Raw genomic sequence first — 20,192 nt, forward strand, 5'->3', positions numbered from 1 at the left:
TGCTTAACGGAAATTTTGTTGGAAGTAGCGGCAAGAAATGTAAGCAATCAGCTACAGTCAAGGAAGGAAAGAAGCAAGCAAAGAGAAAGAAGAAGCAAACAACTGGAGATATCAAGTGCATCAGTTGAAACTTAAAGGGTCATTCTACTTTTCGTTCCCCCAAATGGAAAAGTTGCCAAAGGTTATACAGCCCAACTTGAACAATTCTGCAAAGTCTTCAACTTCAAAAAGTTCGGTTTTAAGAGGTAAAACCTATAGAAAAACTTCTTCAGCAAAATTATCCCTAATAGTAATCACACCCGTATTTTTGCTTGTGGCATAGTCTAACCGCTTTGAAGGAAAGTTCTGATGTAATGTTTCGAAACATGGTTAGGTCGGACGGCTTTACTGTAGACTTTTTGTTCAGCCGCAAAAAGAAAACAAAAGAAGACATGACCATTCATAATCATACCTTGACTTTGGAAGATTTTTCTTATGACGAAGTACAAGACAATTACAGACCCGCTTTCCTTGATCCAGGCCGAAGATCTGTCTTCACAGCGGCAATCGGGCTGAATCATAGCAAACATCAAGTACGCAGCTGCTCTACCAAGGAATATTATCATATGACCGGCAGTATCAGATACATTGCAAAACTGGAACAGCAGAAAGCAGGCACAATTAAAATGATCGAAAGTGGCATACCAACCGCCAAAAACTTCTATCATCAAACAACATGACCATCATGTACAATATATATTGCAGCACTTCGAAGCCTTGTTCTCTTTTTACGGCGAAAGCACTGCTGAAGACAGATTTCAATTGTAATCAGGGTCGGAAGCGTGCCGCTGACAATATGGTTAATATGCTTATCAATGGGAACTGCAAAGTATAATAAGCAATTGAGGTTGAAGAAAAAGGATCGAGACAGATGGCTAAAGAAGAATATGACAGAACGGCCTTTTCTAAACGAATAAAGAAGAAGAAGAAGAAGAAGAAGAAAAAGGTTCCGGAAGAGAAGAAAGAAGATGAAGCGAGGGACTTAGACGAAATTATCGCAAAGAAAGATAGGTAAGATTTTTAAATGACAAGTACATCATCCACTATCTGCAGAAAATATTTACAGAATTCCATAGCAATTCCGTAAAGAACAAATGGAAGCCTGATCCCTTCAGTGTAGGCAACATTAGAAAGGTCCCTCTGATTGTATTTGGTAGTAGCATGTTCGGAAAATCTGCCGTGCCCATCAAAGGCCACAAAACTGGTGCCGTTGGGGTTCTATGGGGTGTTTTGAAGCGAAGAGAGGCTGTTGGTGATTGCTCGTATTAACCATTGATGAATATTTAACTTCTCTAATATGCAACAATTGCCGTTCCAACACTGTTGAGGCATTGAAAACTGTTCCAGGCCAAAGTATCCTTGCCTGCAAAACCTGTTCGATACTTTGGAACCGGGACGTGAACGCTGCTAAAAACAATTCAAAACCTACATAAATATTTAGACGCAATCGATTCATTTACAAAATGTGTTGAACTTTTTACAGGCTTTTAAGGAACATACTAGAATAATAAATGGGAAATAGGTGAAGGGAAATATTTTTGGAAAGTGTTGAACATGCAAATAGATAGATTTCAAGGGATATTAAACATATTATATACGAAGTATAGATGTAGAAGGAAAGAGATGGTTTTAGAATTGGTGCGTTAAAATAAACTCTTAAATGGTAACAGTGGCCTTAATCTTAGAGGGATCGAAACCAGGCATAGGGAAACTACGAGCAAACTCAATGACTTCCTTCTTCAATTGAGCAATTTCTTCATTACCTTCTAAAGCAGCAACAAAATCTTTCATCATTTTGGAGCCACATTTTTCTTGAACAGCAGCAGCAATTTGAACAGTTCTGTGAAGGAACTCAGCGACCTTGACGAAATCTTCTTCTTTCAAAGAACGAGAAGTCAAAGCAGATGTACCAAGACGGACACCACCAGGTGTGACAGCGGACTTGTCACCAGCAATAGAGTTTTTATTGATGGTAATATGAACCATATCACAAATGCGTTCGATCTTAGAACCGGTCAATTTTTGAGGCTTTAAGTCCCAAAGAACTAAATGGTTAACGGTACCGCCAGTAGCTAACTTGTATCCGTAACCAGTAAGAGTTTCAGCGAGCTTCTTGGCATTAGCACAGACTTGCTTGGCGTATTGTTTGAACTCGGGAGAAGCCGCTTGCTTCAAGGCAACGGCAACTGCAGCAATAGTGTTGTTATGGGGACCACCTTGGCATGAAGGGAAAACAGCTTGGTTGACACGAGATTCGAGTTGATCATTTTTATCACGACGGAAGAAGATCAAGCCGGCACGAGGCCCACGAAGTGTCTTATGAGTGGTTGTGGTAACAATGTCACAGTAGTCGAAAGGAGACAAGGCTTCTTTACCAGCAATCAAACCAGAAATATGAGCCATATCACACATGAGGTAAGCACCGTGTTGATCAGCAATCTTGCGCATAGTATCATATTCCCATTCAGCAGGATAAGCAGAAGCACCGCAAATGAGTAATTGAGGACGGAATAAGGCAGCATTTTGTTCCAAACGTTTGTAATCAATTAAGCCAGTTTCAGAATCCACTTGATAAGGCATTGAATTAAAGTAGATGGATGAAGAAGAGACCTTCTTTTTGGCAGTTTGATAACCATGGGTCAAGTGACCACCAGAAGGTAAATCAAGACCCATAAGACGGTCGCCTGGCTTAATCAAGGCGGTTAATGCAGCAAAATTAGCAGTGGAACCTGAATAAGGCTGGACATTAACACCCCATTGCTCAGGGTTTAAACCAAAAGCGGCCAAAGCACGCTGCTGACAGAGGACTTCAAGTTCATCAATGTATTCGTTGCCACCATAATAACGAGCACCGGGAAGACCTTCAGAATACTTATTTGTCAATGGTGTACCGTTGGCTTCAATGACAGCTTGAGAGGTAAAATTCTATTCGGAAAATAATGGGAAATACTCTTTAGCATCAAAGCACGACATTGGAACGACCTACGAATATTGAAGCCATTCTTGACCACTTTCACAAATACATACCTCAGAGGCAATAAGTTCTAAGCCAGACCATTGTCGTAACTTTTCATTTTCGACAATTTGGAAAACTTCCTTATCTTCTTCTTCCAAAGTGGTGTTAAGACAGGTGTTCCAAGGGAGGACAGTTCCAGCGGTCATTGTGATTTGAGAAATTGTAGTGATGATTGAAGCTGGAGGAATAACTGCAAAATGGACCTTTTTCAGCCTATTTAAATAAAGCGAAAAATAAAAGGTGGCTTCAATTTCTGTGTATCAATTTTGAAAGATAGATCGAAAAGATCGAGTGAAATAAGGTGATTGTCCAATCAATTTTACTGAAATGACAGCTTTTTTGTGTTTTCAAATTTATGGAGATGCTGATGGAGTCATAATTCCCTTAACTTGGAGTCAAATTTTAGAAAGGGGTTACAAGGAGAGATTCTATGGCTATTATATAATGATCGCATCTCGTTTTATCAAATCTTGCTCAATATGCTCTATAGCTTCTGAAACCTTCCTAAATAAATGCTTTTCACTAATCATATGAAGTAGCCCTGATTTCCTAAACATTGATAAAGGCTGTTCTCGTAACCTGACAAAGTAAACTTCTACAGATCTACTTTTGTATGTCTCCACAATTTCGTACAGTATCTGAATTGCGCTATTCATTCCAGTAGAAGTAAGTATATCTGCTTCTTCTATCTAGTTTATTCCCTATAGCATGATATTGCAGAGTTCCTACCTGGCATCAATAGACGGCATACTACCAACATCAAATATCGTATATAATGACTCACTACGTCGGGGGGTTTCAGAAGGGTGGGTTGACATATCACCAAATAGCTCCAATCGTCGTAAGCGGTCTTTCAACTGACCTAAAAAAGCATAGTTAGCATAAATTTGGGTTTAAAAGGCCCTAAACCTTTTTCCTAGTATGGTTCAATCTGATTAGTCCCCTATCGGTACCTGTGTTGGCAAAGAACAGTGCTTCCTCTACGCGTACAATAAGCACATCCTGCAAATGCTCTATTTCACTTGGAGCATCCTTAATAGGTTTAAATTTGTTCGGAGATCCTTTAACTCTTCCCTACAATGTCAATGCCTGTAGTTGATAGTTTGTTCCGCTGAGCCACGTTATTAGTATAACACTTACCATAATAGATATTCTAGGATAACTGGTTTCCCTTAATGTTAGAAGAAGAGATAAGCAAACTGCTAATAATGTACCGAACTCTAACGATATAATGATGGTTGCAAAAAATGTGATTGATAATAATGCCAAATCTCTCCACGCCCCAAACTTAAACATAAAATGAAGGTCTTCTGGCACCTCAGAGAGAAGGGAGAGAACAGCAACAAAAATAATAGATGAAAGGACAGTTTTTGGCAGATAATGAAAGTAAGGAAGCAGGAAGATAATAGCAAAGAGAGCCATAATACCCGTAACAAGGCATGCCATTTGTGTACGAGCACCAGCTTTGTCGTTTATCTTACTACGAGAAACCTATATACGGTCAAGGGCATAATAAAGATGATTAACGACTCATGCCAAATGTAAAAGCAGCTAATGTGTATACCTACAGATCCGAAGGCTGGAATACCTTGAAACAACCCACTGCACACGTTAGCTACCCCCAAGGCTACAAGTTCACGATTAGCGCTCACTGAGTAATTGTGTCTGCTCGAATAAATTTTCGCTATAACAATGGACTCTACAAAACCGATAACAGAAATCATGGCTGAGGTGAACAACAGATCTTTCAAATGTTTGCTTGTTGGAAAAGGAGGAACAGAAGGCAATGGAATTCCAGCACTATCAATTTTTCCTAAAATGGCGAGACCCTGATGTTCCCAGTCAAATCTCTTTGTAAGCACTATAGAGATAACTACCACCAACAAAACATCTGGAAATAACTGGAACCATTTTTTCGACGACTCTGCATACTTTGCTTTCAAGACTCGCATTGTTAATAGTATTATCACTGAGATAAGCGATACAATTGAAGACAAGCTATGTGCATTCTTCGCATTACAAAATAAAAAATAGAGTCTTTCCACTGTTGTTGAAGCTTCGGATATACCCCATTTCTCACTGTACTCTACTACCCCTAACAATGTGATTGCTTGTTGTACCATTACAACAAGCGCAACACCACTAATGAACCCTCGGAGCAGAGCCCGACTCATTAGGCTATCCAGAAAGCCCAAACGGAAAATTCCTAATAATAGCGTTAAAATGCCCACGAAGAATGTCATGAGGCAAGCCCAAGCTAAAGGATCGATCTGGAAATCATCTGATTCCTTCACATGCTGTTGTTGTGCAATGGATGATCCGATAAGTAGAGCTAAGGTGGCTTCTGGACCTACTGACATCTGTCTATATCCAATAGTTACGCACGCATCAAATAAAAAAGAAAATGAGTTAGAAGGGCAACAAATGAAAAATAGATCTTAGTTACTTCAAGGATGCTTATATATACATACCTTGACATTCCAAAGAAAGCATAAGCAATAGCTGGAAACGCGATACCATACAACCCATGAATCGCATCTAGCTTACATAATGCAGTTGCATAAGACAAGGATTGTGGTATCAACAAACATGCTAATGTAATCCCTGCAAGACAATCTCCCATGAAAAGCTGTCGGTTGTAAATAGGTAACCAATGTAGGATGGGGAGGTAGTATTTGGATCTGGTTTTAAGCTTACTCCATGTATCCTTTGGCAGTTCATCCTCTAATCGAACAGATGGAACTAAACATACCAATGGAAAGATGTATAAGGAATAAAATGTTTGCTTTCTTTAGGCGTAAAAATATTTGTTTTTACGAGGTGAAGATGTCAAGTATCGAGGAAACGAGTAGGAACGATCTAATAAGAAGTGAGTTTCAGCCGAAGCATTAGGTGGTAATATCTCTTCATCATCCGTTTCATCGAGTAAGAAGGAGTGTGTGCCTACATAAGTTTGTCAGAATTCTGTTCTATAATTGTAATATATATATAGAAGCATATTTTAAGTTGATATCTTACTGGGTTGAATGTCATGTTTGTTCATTATAGTAGTATTATGATTGCTGTTCACTGACGAGAAGTCTATGTAGATTCCCCGAAAATACGATAATACAACCTACTGTATTATTAAAAGGTAAGAACAAAGAACAGAAAAGGAATGCATTTAGGAACTGATCAAATGCTACACTCATTTCTCCTTTGGCCAATTAAAATAGACATAAATGCAGTTCTAACCAATTTGCTGCATCAAATGAACCCCTATAGCCCTAAATAACACTTTTTTTGCCTATATCAGGTCTTCTCTTCCGTAACTAAGTTTCACTGCCTCCTTTTGATAAACAAAGAAAATTTCTGTGTCAATGGATGGTGGTTATACTGTTGAGTATTTTTTGTTCTGGTATAAGATCATCGACTTCAAAAGCCAAGCAGAGTATTACCGTATGTATAGTTAACCTTTCGTTCGGTACATCAAAAGGTGATAACAGGCTGCAAAATCTGGGGAACTTCGTCGGTGTTCCTGATTGCGGTTGATGATTCAGCAGCTGGGTTTTGTCGAATATGCGAGAATTGTCCAGCTCTTATGATTGGGTAGGATAAATTCGTCCCATGAAACAGTCTTACGCACTCTTGCGTAAGAAGGTGGAGGCGTGGTCTTTTTTAACAAAATATAATCCCACAAATTAGAGCGTAATTCCCTTCATTTTAGATACCTTTTTTTCAATTATTATCAATAATGACAGCTATCGTTATCCCTTCTGAATATGGCTATGTAAGTATCTCTCTCGAAGCTGGCAGAAGTATATTTTTCTAAGTTGTTCAACATACCTGTAGGTACTTGCTGTCGCTGTCGCCAGTACTCTTCACCTTTTCAGTATAGGCTTCAAAGTTAGTGGTGCACGTAAAGCTGCTAAAGTACCATATCCATATGGTAGGTTATTGTTTTCATGCAACAAGATTGGATCGAGTTGTGCCAGCTATATTGATAATCTCTAATTTGATATTCCATAACTATAGCTTACGCGGAGAGAAGTGAAGCTGAGAAGGATCCTAAAAAAAACATTTTTAACTGTGCGCAACGTGCCCATCAAAATTCTCTTGAATTGTTCCCTATCTTTAGTACTTTATTGTTGGTCGGTGGCCTTAAATACCCTCAATTGTCAGCCGGCGCCGGCGCCTTTTTCCTTTTGGGGCGTATGTTTTATGTGAACGGGTATGTTAGTGGTGAGCCTAGCAAACGTATGCGCGGCATTTGGGGTATGTTTGGCATTGCCACTCTTTTAGGCACCTCTTGCGCTACTGTTTATCATCTCCTCAGCAATTAAACTCTATTATACAAATGTAACTATACGGGCCTTTTGTTTTTTAACGCTATACGTTCAATATAATGCTTTTAACGTCTCCTTCACGTAATATGTACACGTTAATGGTAAATCATACAATATTTGATATCGAAAACCACGTATGACTTCAAAAATAAATGTGCAATTGTCGTTGTTAGTGTTAATGCTTGGAATTGCCTTGCTGACCCCTTAGAGAAAAAATGAATAGACACGGTATGGGCTTTTGGATTCATATGTAACGTGCAAAAAATACCTTCATTTGCACTTTTACCGACAGTACTACTCTATTTTTGACTATTGGTAATGCTTATTATGAATAAGATGTCTAGATGCTGATAGTTGCAAATCAAGTATCAAAAGACGTAATTTCTGTGCCCACATGGTTTCAAAGCATATTGTATTTTACAGTTAGTCTATGTAGCAAGGGCTTTTTTTTTGTCTTCGACGAAACTTTGATGGACAGCATTGAGAATAGTTAGTTAACCCACAAAATCATTCGAACAGGGCACAGCTATGTTAGATGAAATGATTAAGATACATTGTAACTAACTCTGTTATAGTAGTAACTTATAGAGTAAAACACACAGTAATAACTATACCCAATTTTTATTCTTCATACTTTTACTGATCCATACCTTTTAAACACTAGTTCAGTGGTATTCCAATCGACAGGCAGAATGATGTTTGTATGCAGTGCTTTCTGCACTTTCTCAAAGATACGAGTGCAAATGAATTTCGAGTACTATTCGATTTCTAGAACACTTACAGTCACTCATACTACTGAAATCCTATACCTGGTAACCAATCAGCCACACTTTATTACTAGGAATTCAATGATCATTACTGAACAGTGAACGAGTATTACATTTATTAAAGTTAAAACGCTTAGTCTATGGGCCATTTCATTGTAGACTATTTTGCAAACTATTGTACAAGTCGAATGGTTAGCCATGTTCAAAAAGGAATGTAAGAAACTGCAGTGTTTCTTTTCTCGCTTCCAATGAATAATGAGCAGTAGTCATGTCTATGTGCCATCATAGCTTTTACAAACCTTTCTTACATGCTCATTTTTCATAATAACCAATTTTGACTTTCGTCTCTTGCTCTACCACCTTTTGCCCGTCGATCATTATGCCCGTGATTCGTATTGGTGGGCTGTTCACTGCCAATGCTTTATTTAAAAGTTACATTATTGTTTGCTTGTAATTGTTCTGCTTCAGCAAAATCTTATATATGATTATCTGCATAGTATACGTTTCATATAATTTGTTCGTCCTGCTGAAATTACTTAAAATATATGTAGTTCGTAATGGAACTGATATTATATTCCATGTTAATGTGGTCCGTATATCCATTTGACCTGCGTCAAAAGTTTTATCTAGAATATCCGTGTTTAAACCGCATTGCATCCAGATTGCTAGAGTGCCTCTATCAACAATTTATAATCGCTCTACTCTCTTTGCGCCAATCACAATACCCTTACGCTTCTCTACTTGAAGGAAGATAATTGTACAGTCTGCCTGGGGTTCAAGTAGCACAGACATTACCATAAGATAATTGAGGATTAACATTATATGTACTGCATGTTAATAAGTTTGATGACTGTGTCTCCCTGGCCCCAGATCAAACGAAGCATCTTACAAAATTTGCTAAAACTATCCGTAATTACGGGTACGGTGCTAATGAGCCTTTACTATACATAAAATATTATTGCCTTAACTTTACCAGTTGTCATCAAAGCAATTTGTACAACCCACGCCACTTGCCGGATCAAGCTTATTGATTTACAGTTTTATAATGGAGGAAATTATCTTTAATTACTAATAATTGGCCACAATGCTTTCTCTAATAGTATAAAAAGGGTACGATTTGATTGCTATGAAAGTCCATTACTATACGCTTATATTTGTTTGTATTTTATCAGTACATCCAAAATGAAAACGATTGACTTCCATAAGCTTTTCTTCTTCTCCGTGACAATTAGCTACATCATGATCCAGTGCTCTGTTATGCCGGTCCATGCAAAGCCAGTCAAGAAAGTATTGGAAGAAGCTGACAATCCTAACTCTTCGACTTCAACAAAGAATATCGTGAAAGGAAAATATTTCGACCGTGTGGTTATTATCGTAATGGAAAATCAAAATTATGATGTTGCTTACAAAAACAAATTCATCAAGAATCTTAATAAAGAGTACGGAAATGGTATACTCTTAACAAATTATCTTGCAACCACACATCCCTCCCAACCAAACTATGTAAAGTTCAATAGTGTAAAAAGTCCATATATTACATACAGCTGACGAAACTTTGGTGTCTTATCTGTAGATTGCCTTGATTAGCGGTTCAACCAGAGGTACAAACGAAGATGACGAATCCAATATTGATCGTAAAAACTTGGTAGATTTGTTGGAAAAAAGAGGTGTTTCTTGGAAAACTTATCAAGAGGATTACCCTGGCAACTGCAATAAGAAAATGGACATTAATAAATACGCACGAAAACATAACCCATTCATATCGTTCAAAAACATACAAACTAACAAACGCCGTTGCTCCAAGATTGTAAACTCAAGTCAATTAGACAAAGATATCTCGAATAATGCTGTCCCTCAGTTTGTATTCTACACCCCTAATGTAAGTATTAATACTCAGAGCATTGCTTTTTCGTACTGCTTTTAAGCATGGGAACTCCGTTTTTTTATAGATCGATAACGACGCACACGATACGGATATGGCCTTTGGATCCAGATGGTTGAAGAGGTTTCTTGCTTCCCGTATTAAAGAAAGAGCTTTCAATGAGAATACCATGTTTGTTCTCACTTTTGATGAAGACGATGGAGCTTCCGATGACAATCGCGTTCTGACAGTGTTATTTGGTCCCGATTTTCATCACAAAATCATATCTGGAACAGATAAGACAAAATATACGCATTATTCTTTACTAAGAACAATTGAAGATAATGTAAGTGTTTAAACACATTTATGTGCGTGGATATATGTATTCGAGACCCTAATTTATATTTACACATTCAATATATTAGTGGGATCTTGGCGATTTAGGACAACATGATAAGAATGCAAAACTTATCAGCTTGTAATTTTCATAAATGATAGCACCTGTATGACAAAGTGCATCCGTACAACTAAATGATTGTTTTTATGACGTTTGAATGAAAGTATTCTTCGCTTAAATATGAAAAATGCAATGTTGTATACATGAGTTATTTACAAATCCAATTGAGAAGTGAGATGAATAAAATGGAACAGAATTTTTGTATTTGGACGATTTTAAATTGCTCCAGCTGCTATACCAAGTAAATCTCTTCTTTGCTCTTGCCAACCTATCGCCGCTGCACTGCAACCTCTAGGCCAACGAGCATTCACTCCATATAAAGTCTCAATCTCTTCCTTATACTCTTTGAAATAATTCCATTTGTTTGCAGCTTCCTTTTGTGATTTCTCAAACCCACCTCCTGGCCAAACCATGGTTGGATGATCTCTGTGAATCATAAAGGTATCTCTCAGCACCATAAAACGGTATTTTTCCGCATTCAGTTGTAACGCATGCGACTGTTTATCGCCACCTTGATTTCTAAATCGCACATCATACAGTGGGGCAGATCGATGCAGTATGTAATAAGGCTCCCATTGTGATTCATAACAGACTTCATACGCCAACGGATTACCGTGAACCAAAGGTCGGACAAGCGCCACTTCTGTAGCTAATGTAGGACCGTGACCAGCTCCTGGATCTGTGATGTATGCAATATTCTCTCGAACCAAATGGCGTAGATCTTCCATAGTCTCTGGAAGGGGCAAGTCGCTATAAGACTCGTAAATGGCGAAACATGGAACAACCCAAGCTGTACGAGGCATTTTATCGCCTTGATGTAAGATGAAGGGGATAAGCCGCGATCGCACGATAGGATAGAGACTGGTAGAAGGTATAAAATCAGCATCCACGACAAAAATGTAATCAGTATCTGATTCAGCGATCGCAATATTTCGTAAATGGTTGATTGGGTAGGCAAGATGTTGTGCGTTAAGGTAATTAGGTTTGACTAAAGCAATAGTAGCTCCTGCATAGGCTCTTACATTATCTTCATTTTCAAAGTACGTTAGAAGATCGTCAATATCAGTAGAATCGGCAAGATAACTAACAACAAATATACACAAACCATTGGTAACCTTGAACTAGTTTTTGTACATTGTTAATTTTATACATTTATATTGCAATTTTACTTACATAGCAATGGATATTGGTCCCGGCCAATTTTTGATTGCTTTAGCAAAGGTATTCAACCGATTGACTGTGAACTGACTGATCATAGTAACATCCAACTTGTTCACATTTACCTGCTGTTCATCCCAGTCTTGTGCTTCCGCTTTATCCACGACTGAATAAAGTGCCGTCGTTTGACTGTTATAACCATGTTCTACTAAAATAATCTCCTGCCCTTCACTCGCTCTATTTTGTGTCATCAAGCGTTTCATCTGTTTTGCTATTGTTGCTATATTGGCCGTCAATTCCATGGCGACAAAATTACGACATTTTACACCATATCCACGCACAGGTGAAGAGGCTGAATCATCGGTACATTCCGTTAAACCTTCAGGTATGGTCAACCATTGTTTACTATTCCTCTTTCGATCTTCACTGGTGGACATTTTAGCAGGAGGTGGTGCACCACCTACTTTGATCTTTAGCTCACAACCTGGGCTCAACTGTATTTTGGCGAGATCGCGAAAAACACCTGCTTTAGATAACTGAGACCAGTCGTAAGTTTTGTTAGGTTTCCAAGTAGAGCATTTATTGACAGGATTACAGAGAATAGCTGAGCAAGTGCCTTCATGCCGTGTATATATTGGTTGATCGCTTAGTTGTTTATGGCTGTTTAGCGCATTGTTCGTGTCTTCGAATGTGTCAGGAGAAAGTGGATTAGAAAAGAAGTAAAAAATATAAAATATAGTCAAAAGAACGGCAGTAACGGTAGCTACACGCTTCGTAAGAGGAGGGATGGTTGGCATCGAGGACGTGGAGGAAGTTGATGGTGGAAAACGGTTGAAATTGCGCCGTGTGTTATTGTAAACGAATTTATTTTTGTCATCTTGATTAAACCGTCCATTTTTCCTCCCAGCGAGGAGAGTATCCATTCTTATGTTAGATATGTAAATATAGCAAGAATGTCTGTTATTTGATGTCTTGAACGAATTCGTATTATTACAATACTGAATGAAGAAACTTGGGAGTGCGGACCAGCTTTGCATGTATAAAACAATAAACTTCTACACAAATACTATTGGCTGTCGGTGGATTGAATTTACCGAACTGAAAATGGAAAAGATAAGGGGCAGAAATACTGTGTAATGTAAAAATATGAAAAAAATGGTCTAAAAACAAAGTACATTGATATTGATGTATATGAAACACCAAAGGCCGGTAATAGGCAACTTGAGTCTGTCCAAATCAATATGCAAAATAATTGATCCAACTTGAAGAAAACATACAAGAAGTCAAAATGATGAAAGGAGGCTCAGTTCACGGTACTAAAGATTGCAAGACTTGATCGGTACTGTAGCAGTGCAATATGAATGCTGCAAAAAAATGCTCCACATTACAGCTTTCATTTGGCACGCTCATAATAGACCCAAGCCTGTCAACAGAAATTGCCCTAACAAAGATGGTGTTACTGCTTCTTGAGATTGCTATCTTGATGATATTTACATTGTAGGTTGTCTCAATTATATGGGTGCTACTTAAACATTTAACTAGCGTTTTGTTGAGAATCGAACGCGGACTTGGAGGAAGGATGTATTCTGTAATGCTAGCTCAGCATAGTTGTCATAAATTGAGCCTAGCACTTTATGATCCGCCCTGAACAATATGTAAACAAATCACATGTATTAAATATTATATGAACCGTTTTGAGAAAGGACAGCCTTAAGCAAAAATAACTGATTGAATTCGATATCAGGCTACTGGTTTAATACATCATAGTCGTTAAATATACAAAACTTATGAATAGACTATAAGCGTAAGCATTTCTCTATCAAAAGAAAACAGGAGTATACACTCAAATGCTACTCTTTTATGACAGAAAAACTTTGTTTTGTCAAACGAACAATCTCTTTGTATAATTCATCAAACCCCCCCCCCCTTAACGACTCGACTCCATTTCAGCATAAGTTTCCAGATTATTGGCATTGTCGATTTTAAAGAATAGCCATAATTAGTATTATGATGCAGGCTTTAAGCAAACAGTCATTTGATTTTTGAATCATTTCCATTGTAATATGTTTAACGACGAAAATGGTATTCGGATCTATGGCGAGCAATTCATCTATGTAACCCAAACATAGTAATATCAGCAGCATTGTCGTCTGATAGTGGCTCTACAAAATCAGTGAAAATGGTTATTGAATCCAAAATTGCTCGAATGACAGGATAGTAGCAGCCGCGTTATTAGCCACATTGGGATGGCGATGAGATGATAGTTGTATAAAGGCTTGATTGAAAGTAGTTGGAGGCAAAGAAGGAGAGAATAACAATTCAAGTTTATCAATTCAGATGCGAATGATGATATCTATTAGATTTCCATCAGTAAAAAAGAAATGGATAGCACAGATATACTTATTAACTTAAAAACCACTTTTTAATTAAGCCGCTCAATTCTTTTTGTTGCACGTATATGGATTGCAAAACAATTGTAACTGTTCATTTAGTCGATTATTTGTAGATTCAAGAACCGTTTGATGTTAACAGATCGGCATAAGTGATACAAATTAACCCAATACAACCAAGTTGGTAACAGAAGTTTATCAACCATGGCGTTCATATTGAACTCTGTGTGAATCCAACCGAATCAAGAACAATCTAACTATAGTCATCCTTATTCTCCTCAATTGTCAGGCCTTGTCAATAAATTTGTACTTCATTCAGCGGCATTCGATGTTAATTGATAGAAAGTGATTACTGTGGTGCGAATTATACGTTGCGTCCACCAGATTTCCGTTGCTTAACAAGCAAAAGAATGTAATAAAGAAGTCGTTGCATCGGCATGAGTATAATTACAGCAGATTAATTAGTAGTTTTTTAGTGATCCTGAGATTATTATCAAATAAACAGCAACAATAATGGCTCATAACGAAATCGAAACTAAGTAGTATTTTTGGAAGGTTATGTATGATTACAGATTTTCTTTATTTAGTTCAGTTGTTTGTGTTTGACTATGTACATGTGATATATTGAAGTAGGAAAATAAAGACCAAGCATAAACTTAATTTTTCTGTATACAAACATAAAAAATGGAAATATTATACATATAATAAGCGAATCTATATAAAAGTTATTTTGTTATCAAATGCGGCATCTATCAAATTGTGATTTATAGATAGCCTCCTTGAATATAATGACATATACAAATCATGATGGTGGGAGAGGTAATCTACAGACAGGCTGTACACCATCTGTATGCTTGTGATGTCTACCTAATTTATCTTTTGCACGTTCATCACATACAGAAATTGATTGAATCCAGGGGTCATGATTCAACAAATCTTTTGCTGTGATACGTGTATTAGGGTTAGGATCCAGCAATCGATGCAGAACCCGCAATTGATCTTTCGACATGGGACGAAATAAGTCAAAAGTTTGCTGCCTTTCAAGGCTACGGAGATATCCACAATAGGCACTATCGGATGTTTTCGCTTTATACCAAGCAAGGCCGCCTAACCAAAGACAATAAAAGACAATTCCTGCCGACCACATATCTCCTGCTGTACCAGAATATTCTTTGTGTAGAAAGGCTTCAGGAGGAATATAAGGTTCAGAACCCACCAAACCACGACTTAGGCGAGTGATAGTAGACGATTCCCAGGGAAAACGAAAGACGTCGGATACGCCAAAGTCAGTTATTTTTAATGTGCCATCCATAGTCAATAACAAATTCTCGGGTTTGATATCACGATGAGCAACACCGGTGGAATGAAGGTAAGCCAAACCTTGTAGAAGTTGTTTGAAACAGCACGATTTTTCGACTTCTGACATGCGTTCAGCCATGATTATAGCAAATAAATCACCACCAGCGCACTGTTCATAGAAGGTATCAGTTATAAATGTGTATGTTTAGGACGAGTTAGGGAGCTTGGTCCATTGAAATAAAAATAAAGAGGGAGCGTATATACTTTACATATTCCATAATGGTGCAATATCTTCTTTTCTTGTCATTCCAAGCTAAATCGAGCGTTTTAATGATATTTGGATGATCAAAGGTTGAGGATATACAGAATTCACTGGTAACCTTTTTCATGTACTCCTTTTCAGTTTCATTCTTATGCTTTTTACGGAATTGCTTGATGGCATGAAGTTGTCTAATACGACCTTGAGAATCCATTTGCCGTATTACTTTGACAACACCTGAGGTACCTTGACCGAGATTTTTGTAACACTCACCATATTCCTTTAAACTGGCTCGACTAGAAGGATAATAATGGCTGGAAGAAGCAGTAGATTTGTTGGAAGAGACACGTGATATGGGAATTTCATCTTCTACAGCGTCTGTTGTAGTTGTATTTGCTACAAGTGATGTGAGTGTTGTAATAGGAGGACAACTGGATGATGAAGTGGAATCGGTATATCTTGCTGATACCTCAATAGAAGAATTTTTCATATTATAATGACTATTGTTTGTATGTACTGATACAAGAGATGAATTTGAAGAAGAACAAGCTGTAGATGAGGTAGTAGCGGTAATTACAGTTGAAGTAGATAGTTGAGACTGGTGATGACGATGCTGATAATGATGTGCTGCTGCAGTAGTTTGCATTTTTTCTTGTTGTTGCTGTTGCTTTGTCAAATTACTTGTGATTAAATTAGACGCTTTATGATCGGGTACTAGCCATATATTTTCGGATATTGAAGTAGAAGAAGTGTTCACTGTTGTGGTATTCATTGTAGTTTACTGCGATACAGATTTTGCGAAAAGAGGAAGTAGAAAATGAAAGGGAAGAAGGAAATTATTTAATAAAGCTTTTCTTTTTTATATATCCAATTTCATTTTAACGGTACAAATTCAAATAATTGAGCCTTATTTAGAGTTAAATCTGTTAATCTTGGCTTGACCATTACACAAAATGAGATATAATAAAATGCCTCAAAACAAATATCTAATCATTTGCACGACCTACAATTGTGGCTTAAATGCTTCTTGCCAATGGCACAATGAACGCTGTATATCGTATGGGAACGTTATTCAACAATAGACGTTTAAACTTTAAAATCGTTAGACTGAAATGTGACACTCTCATTAGTAGACTGAAAAGAGGAGTAATAACATAAAGTTTTAAGCTTGAAACTTGCTCTGTCGCTTTCCCCTATTTTGATCCGGCATTTTTTTTTTCTTTTTTGGAAGAGTAAACATACACATTGTATGTTTTATAAATGCTGCAGAACCAGCCCCTTAGTTATCAATGATTTTATTGCAAGTCAATATCTCAAGCAACATAAACGTAGGTATCTCTGTCCTCTCTAGCTATAAATTGTTTTTCTAATAATTGTTCAATGCATTTCTTAATCATAGTTACAGAGGGTTGAAACCGAGTATTGGCTTGGTCCAAAACCTCTTGTACGAGCTGTAAATGTGATAGTTTTTGGCGAGATTTCATTACTCGTACAATCGTAGCCTGTACATACATTCTTCTGTCTTCATCAACCAGTTTACGGGCCGCTTGACTTTCTTTCTCGGCTTCTGATTGGCTAGTGTTGTTCCCAGTATTATTAGTGCCCGTTGAGGATGCAGGCACTTTAATCTTTGTACGTTTACTATGCAACGCAACAGTTTTGCAGACGAGTCAATGAGAATTCTTTAACTAGTTAGAAAAAATTAATTACCTCGTAAATGATGTGTTAACTGTGATCGCAGTTGATTCTGATAGTTTTGGTATATTCTTTTTTGACGTTGGTAGCTGATCTCCTCCTTCTGTTAACTGCAACACGTTCATATCTATTAACGGCCTTATACTTTTTAAGATATCCGCTAAACTTAATCCAGATTGATTTACAATATCCTGAATAGATAATGAAATTGAGTCTTGTGCTTGTTGTTGCTGTTGATGATGACGTTGATCCTTGTTGTTTGGAAGATTGAATAATAATAAAATGATCATTTGATACAGACTGACTTGGAGCTCGTAATTCTTGTCTAAGTGATTGAGGCGGATTTCTCCTCTCGTCAAATTCCATTGCCATAATAAGCGTCGACCATTATATTGACTGCCATAGAATGATTCAAAAGAAGTGATCATGCTTTCAAGCACTCTAGGCATCTGTAATTTGTTGGTATCTAACCCTCCATCTTCCTTTTGGTTCAATGGCCAAGCACCTGCTGTCAAAACGAGTATTTCTGTATTTACCAGGTCTATAGAAGCAGCAGATGATTTAGTATATGTTTGTTTATGAAACGCATCCTGTGTTCCTTCATTTTATCACCTTTGTTTTTTTCTTTAATATAGGTTTTGAATTTGACATTTAAATCACTACTCAATGACATATCTGTAAACATTTTGTTGAGTTTACTAGTATATTCAATGCCACAAATTTCTTTCAATTTATTAATCATGTTCATTTCCAACTCTTCAGAGCTTGATGCATTGTATATCAAACGTTTCGCCAGCATACGAGAATAAAACTTTTGGAAAATATCTTTATCATCCACATATTTGAATAACGTCACCTAATCCGAAATAGAAAAAGAAGCGAGACCCCATGATAATATTAGTGTTAAATGTTTGTGCATGTTTCTTTTGTATTGTTTTGTTTTCTCTTTTTAAAAAAGCTATTTCATTTGGATTTAGCTTCATTTAATGTAAGATTGAAAAGAGTTCTTACCATTTTCATGAGTTTCTCTTCCTGATCGCCTTCATTGACTTCCATTATTAGTTTTTTCAAACCTTTATTACGTTTATTGCCACTATTATTATCATTCAAATGAGCTGTTGACATATCTCTTTTGCCAGCATTTTTCTTCAACATCAAATCACAATAACGCGCTAACGTTTCAGGACCATAAACTGATGCCGTACTATTTATATCTCCTGTACCGCTGCTGCTTATATTGTTACCCTCATTGATGACTGTTCGAAACGCTTTATCTACCGCAGCCGTAAACAATGGTTCTGCGCAAAATACTTGCTGATTTACTTGATAATACTTCGCATGGAGCTGTAACAGTTGGTCTACATACGCTCGTGGGTTCTTTAAAATCAACGCTCCACTTCCAATGCGTGCCACAATTTCTCTACCCAATTTGGCAACATAATTTTCATAAATGACTAAGATGGGCTTCAAACCATCTCCGTTAGGCAATCGATTGAGCAATTGATAAACTAGTGTGCAATCTTCAAATCTCTCCTCTTTTAACATTCTCTCAAATTGTTCAATGATTATGTCTTTATAGGCGGCAATGTATTGCGCTTCAAATTCTCGAACGATACGGCCGTGTGAAGTTGAGTGACAATATTGATAGTTGCGTGTGATTTCTTGTTCAAGACGATCGTGCGCTTTATGCATAAAGTGCGAGATATCTCCCGATGCCATTTCGCGTGCTGCTTCAGATTCGTAGTAGCGTTTGGTGTGAACAAGATATGGGCGTTCGAATTCTTCGATGTAGAGTTGAAGTGGTTGGTCGGTAAATGAGTTGACTTGTACTAATGAGGTTACGACCGCTCTTATAGTGGTATGTGGAGAGGAGGACGAGGAAGCGGCCGCTGTGGCTGTGGTTGCGATAGAGGATGTGCCACCATTTCGGACCCCAAAAGGGTAACTGCTGCTACTGCTACTGCTACTGCTACTGCTACTATTGCCAAGGCTTCTACTACTGCTACTAATACTATGATTGCTTGTATGTATATTACCTTGATCGCGTGCTTGACGAATCCATTCGAACACTTGATAAAATAGTTTGTTCTGATATCTATCACGAATAGTAAATATAACATTGAACTTCCATAAATGAAGTGCAAGCGCTTCTACGTTCTGCTTCTTGAATTTGCCACCATTCATATGAAGCGTGTTATCATAATAAGAGCCTGGCATTGGCGTTGTTTTTAATGTGGCTGCTACTGACGAAGATGATGCGCCGTAAAATCTGTTATATTGCGTACCATTGTGGAGATTATTATTTTGAGCTGACGACCCTTGCATTGGCGGTGAAGAATTCCCATAATATTGACTACTATTGACTTTATCGAGGTAACTACAGCCGCGTGACATGTATTCTGCTGCTATAGCAAACCGTTCGAAAGCACGAGCATAAGCCGTTACAATATCATCGTGTGCCAATATCAGCTACTTTTTCCCATTTAATAAATGAGTAAGCCGACCTTAAAAAGTTTGCTAGTTTACTCTTTTCTTTTTCCTTTCTTCTACTATGTAGTTGAACTATATACCTTGCATTCTTGTAGCGTAAGTCTATCCAGGTACTCTGCTAGACCAAGAAATAACTTGTCTGTGAAGGGTGTTGGAATGGCATTACATAAATCATAAACAACTCTATTTTTTAGAAATTTAGATGAGTTCCACAAATGTAATTGGAGCGAAGAGCAAGAGCTCTCGTTGCATTTTCGTTTTATCCGTATCAATGATACTTTACTGATACATTGTCATTCCTTTTACTTGTTGCTGCTTTGGCGTAGTAAAAGAAAAGATGCCATTGAGCATGTCAATTAACTGTGCGAAATGTTGATCGAAATCAACCGGTTTTCTTCGTAAAGTCATTCTTCAATAAGGAACGTTTTTCTCGAAA

General features: G+C 37.5%; 10 protein-coding genes across 10 annotated transcripts; 4 read left to right on the plus strand and 6 right to left on the minus strand.

Annotated features, from left to right (window-relative positions):
• Positions 1–430: 430 nt before the first annotated feature.
• BDF20DRAFT_879107 (uncharacterized protein) lies at positions 431–746 on the plus strand (the record flags this gene model as incomplete). Its single annotated transcript, XM_053081541.1, has 1 exon — positions 431–746. A coding segment is annotated over one exon (289 nt), but the record flags the coding sequence as incomplete, so codon positions are not given.
• A 63-nt stretch (positions 747–809) lies between these two features.
• BDF20DRAFT_612251 (uncharacterized protein) lies at positions 810–1,502 on the plus strand. Its single transcript, XM_053075874.1, has 2 exons — positions 810–1,050; positions 1,116–1,502. The coding sequence occupies exons 1-2, from the start codon at positions 911–913 to the stop codon at positions 1,306–1,308; spliced, it is 333 nt and encodes a 110-aa protein (XP_052934996.1). The 5' UTR covers positions 810–910; the 3' UTR covers positions 1,309–1,502.
• Positions 1,503–1,561: 59 nt separating this feature from the next.
• On the minus strand, positions 1,562–3,210 carry BDF20DRAFT_944472 (serine hydroxymethyltransferase). The gene is made up of 2 exons (XM_053084833.1): positions 3,067–3,210; positions 1,562–2,964 (listed from the first exon to the last, which is right to left on the minus strand). The coding sequence occupies exons 1-2, from the start codon at positions 3,199–3,201 to the stop codon at positions 1,696–1,698; spliced, it is 1,404 nt and encodes a 467-aa protein (XP_052934997.1). The 5' UTR covers positions 3,202–3,210; the 3' UTR covers positions 1,562–1,695.
• Positions 3,211–3,291: 81 nt separating this feature from the next.
• Positions 3,292–6,098, minus strand: BDF20DRAFT_944486 (sulfate transporter family-domain-containing protein; the record flags this gene model as incomplete). Its single annotated transcript, XM_053084834.1, has 8 exons — positions 3,292–3,703; positions 3,785–3,917; positions 4,009–4,129; positions 4,196–4,546; positions 4,624–5,419; positions 5,527–5,797; positions 5,873–5,998; positions 6,074–6,098. The coding sequence occupies 8 exons, from the start codon at positions 6,096–6,098 to the stop codon at positions 3,493–3,495; spliced, it is 2,034 nt and encodes a 677-aa protein (XP_052934998.1). The 3' UTR covers positions 3,292–3,492.
• Positions 6,099–6,788: 690 nt separating this feature from the next.
• BDF20DRAFT_822741 (uncharacterized protein) lies at positions 6,789–7,377 on the plus strand (the record flags this gene model as incomplete). Its single annotated transcript, XM_053077734.1, has 3 exons — positions 6,789–6,824; positions 6,887–6,983; positions 7,070–7,377. 3 exons carry the CDS (start codon positions 6,789–6,791, stop codon positions 7,375–7,377), a joined length of 441 nt encoding a protein of 146 aa, XP_052934999.1.
• A 1,082-nt stretch (positions 7,378–8,459) lies between these two features.
• On the minus strand, positions 8,460–8,966 carry BDF20DRAFT_836912 (uncharacterized protein; the record flags this gene model as incomplete). The annotated part of the gene is made up of 3 exons (XM_053078997.1): positions 8,460–8,566; positions 8,684–8,821; positions 8,879–8,966. 3 exons carry the CDS (start codon positions 8,964–8,966, stop codon positions 8,460–8,462), a joined length of 333 nt encoding a protein of 110 aa, XP_052935000.1.
• Positions 8,967–9,404: 438 nt separating this feature from the next.
• On the plus strand, positions 9,405–10,490 carry BDF20DRAFT_822954 (phosphoesterase family-domain-containing protein; the record flags this gene model as incomplete). The annotated part of the gene is made up of 4 exons (XM_053077753.1): positions 9,405–9,650; positions 9,721–10,026; positions 10,097–10,354; positions 10,434–10,490. The coding sequence occupies 4 exons, from the start codon at positions 9,405–9,407 to the stop codon at positions 10,488–10,490; spliced, it is 867 nt and encodes a 288-aa protein (XP_052935001.1).
• Positions 10,491–10,680: 190 nt separating this feature from the next.
• Positions 10,681–12,420, minus strand: BDF20DRAFT_822429 (glycosyl-transferase for dystroglycan-domain-containing protein; the record flags this gene model as incomplete). Its single annotated transcript, XM_053077694.1, has 3 exons — positions 10,681–11,548; positions 11,639–11,789; positions 12,051–12,420. 3 exons carry the CDS (start codon positions 12,418–12,420, stop codon positions 10,681–10,683), a joined length of 1,389 nt encoding a protein of 462 aa, XP_052935002.1.
• Positions 12,421–14,833: 2,413 nt separating this feature from the next.
• BDF20DRAFT_795002 (kinase-like domain-containing protein) lies at positions 14,834–15,872 on the minus strand (the record flags this gene model as incomplete). The annotated part of the gene is made up of 2 exons (XM_053076254.1): positions 14,834–15,481; positions 15,582–15,872. Coding segments are annotated over 2 exons (939 nt in total), but the record flags the coding sequence as incomplete, so codon positions are not given.
• A 535-nt stretch (positions 15,873–16,407) lies between these two features.
• BDF20DRAFT_944502 (Cullin) lies at positions 16,408–19,687 on the minus strand. The gene is made up of 7 exons (XM_053084835.1): positions 19,621–19,687; positions 19,303–19,476; positions 18,904–19,155; positions 18,278–18,837; positions 17,879–18,122; positions 17,282–17,792; positions 16,408–17,212 (listed from the first exon to the last, which is right to left on the minus strand). The coding sequence occupies exons 1-7, from the start codon at positions 19,658–19,660 to the stop codon at positions 16,885–16,887; spliced, it is 2,109 nt and encodes a 702-aa protein (XP_052935004.1). The 5' UTR covers positions 19,661–19,687; the 3' UTR covers positions 16,408–16,884.
• Positions 19,688–20,192: the final 505 nt, after the last annotated feature.

This window comes from Mycotypha africana (genome assembly GCF_025528875.1).
Source record: "Mycotypha africana strain NRRL 2978 chromosome Unknown BDF20scaffold_7, whole genome shotgun sequence".
NCBI lineage: Eukaryota > Fungi > Mucoromycota > Mucoromycetes > Mucorales > Mycotyphaceae > Mycotypha > Mycotypha africana.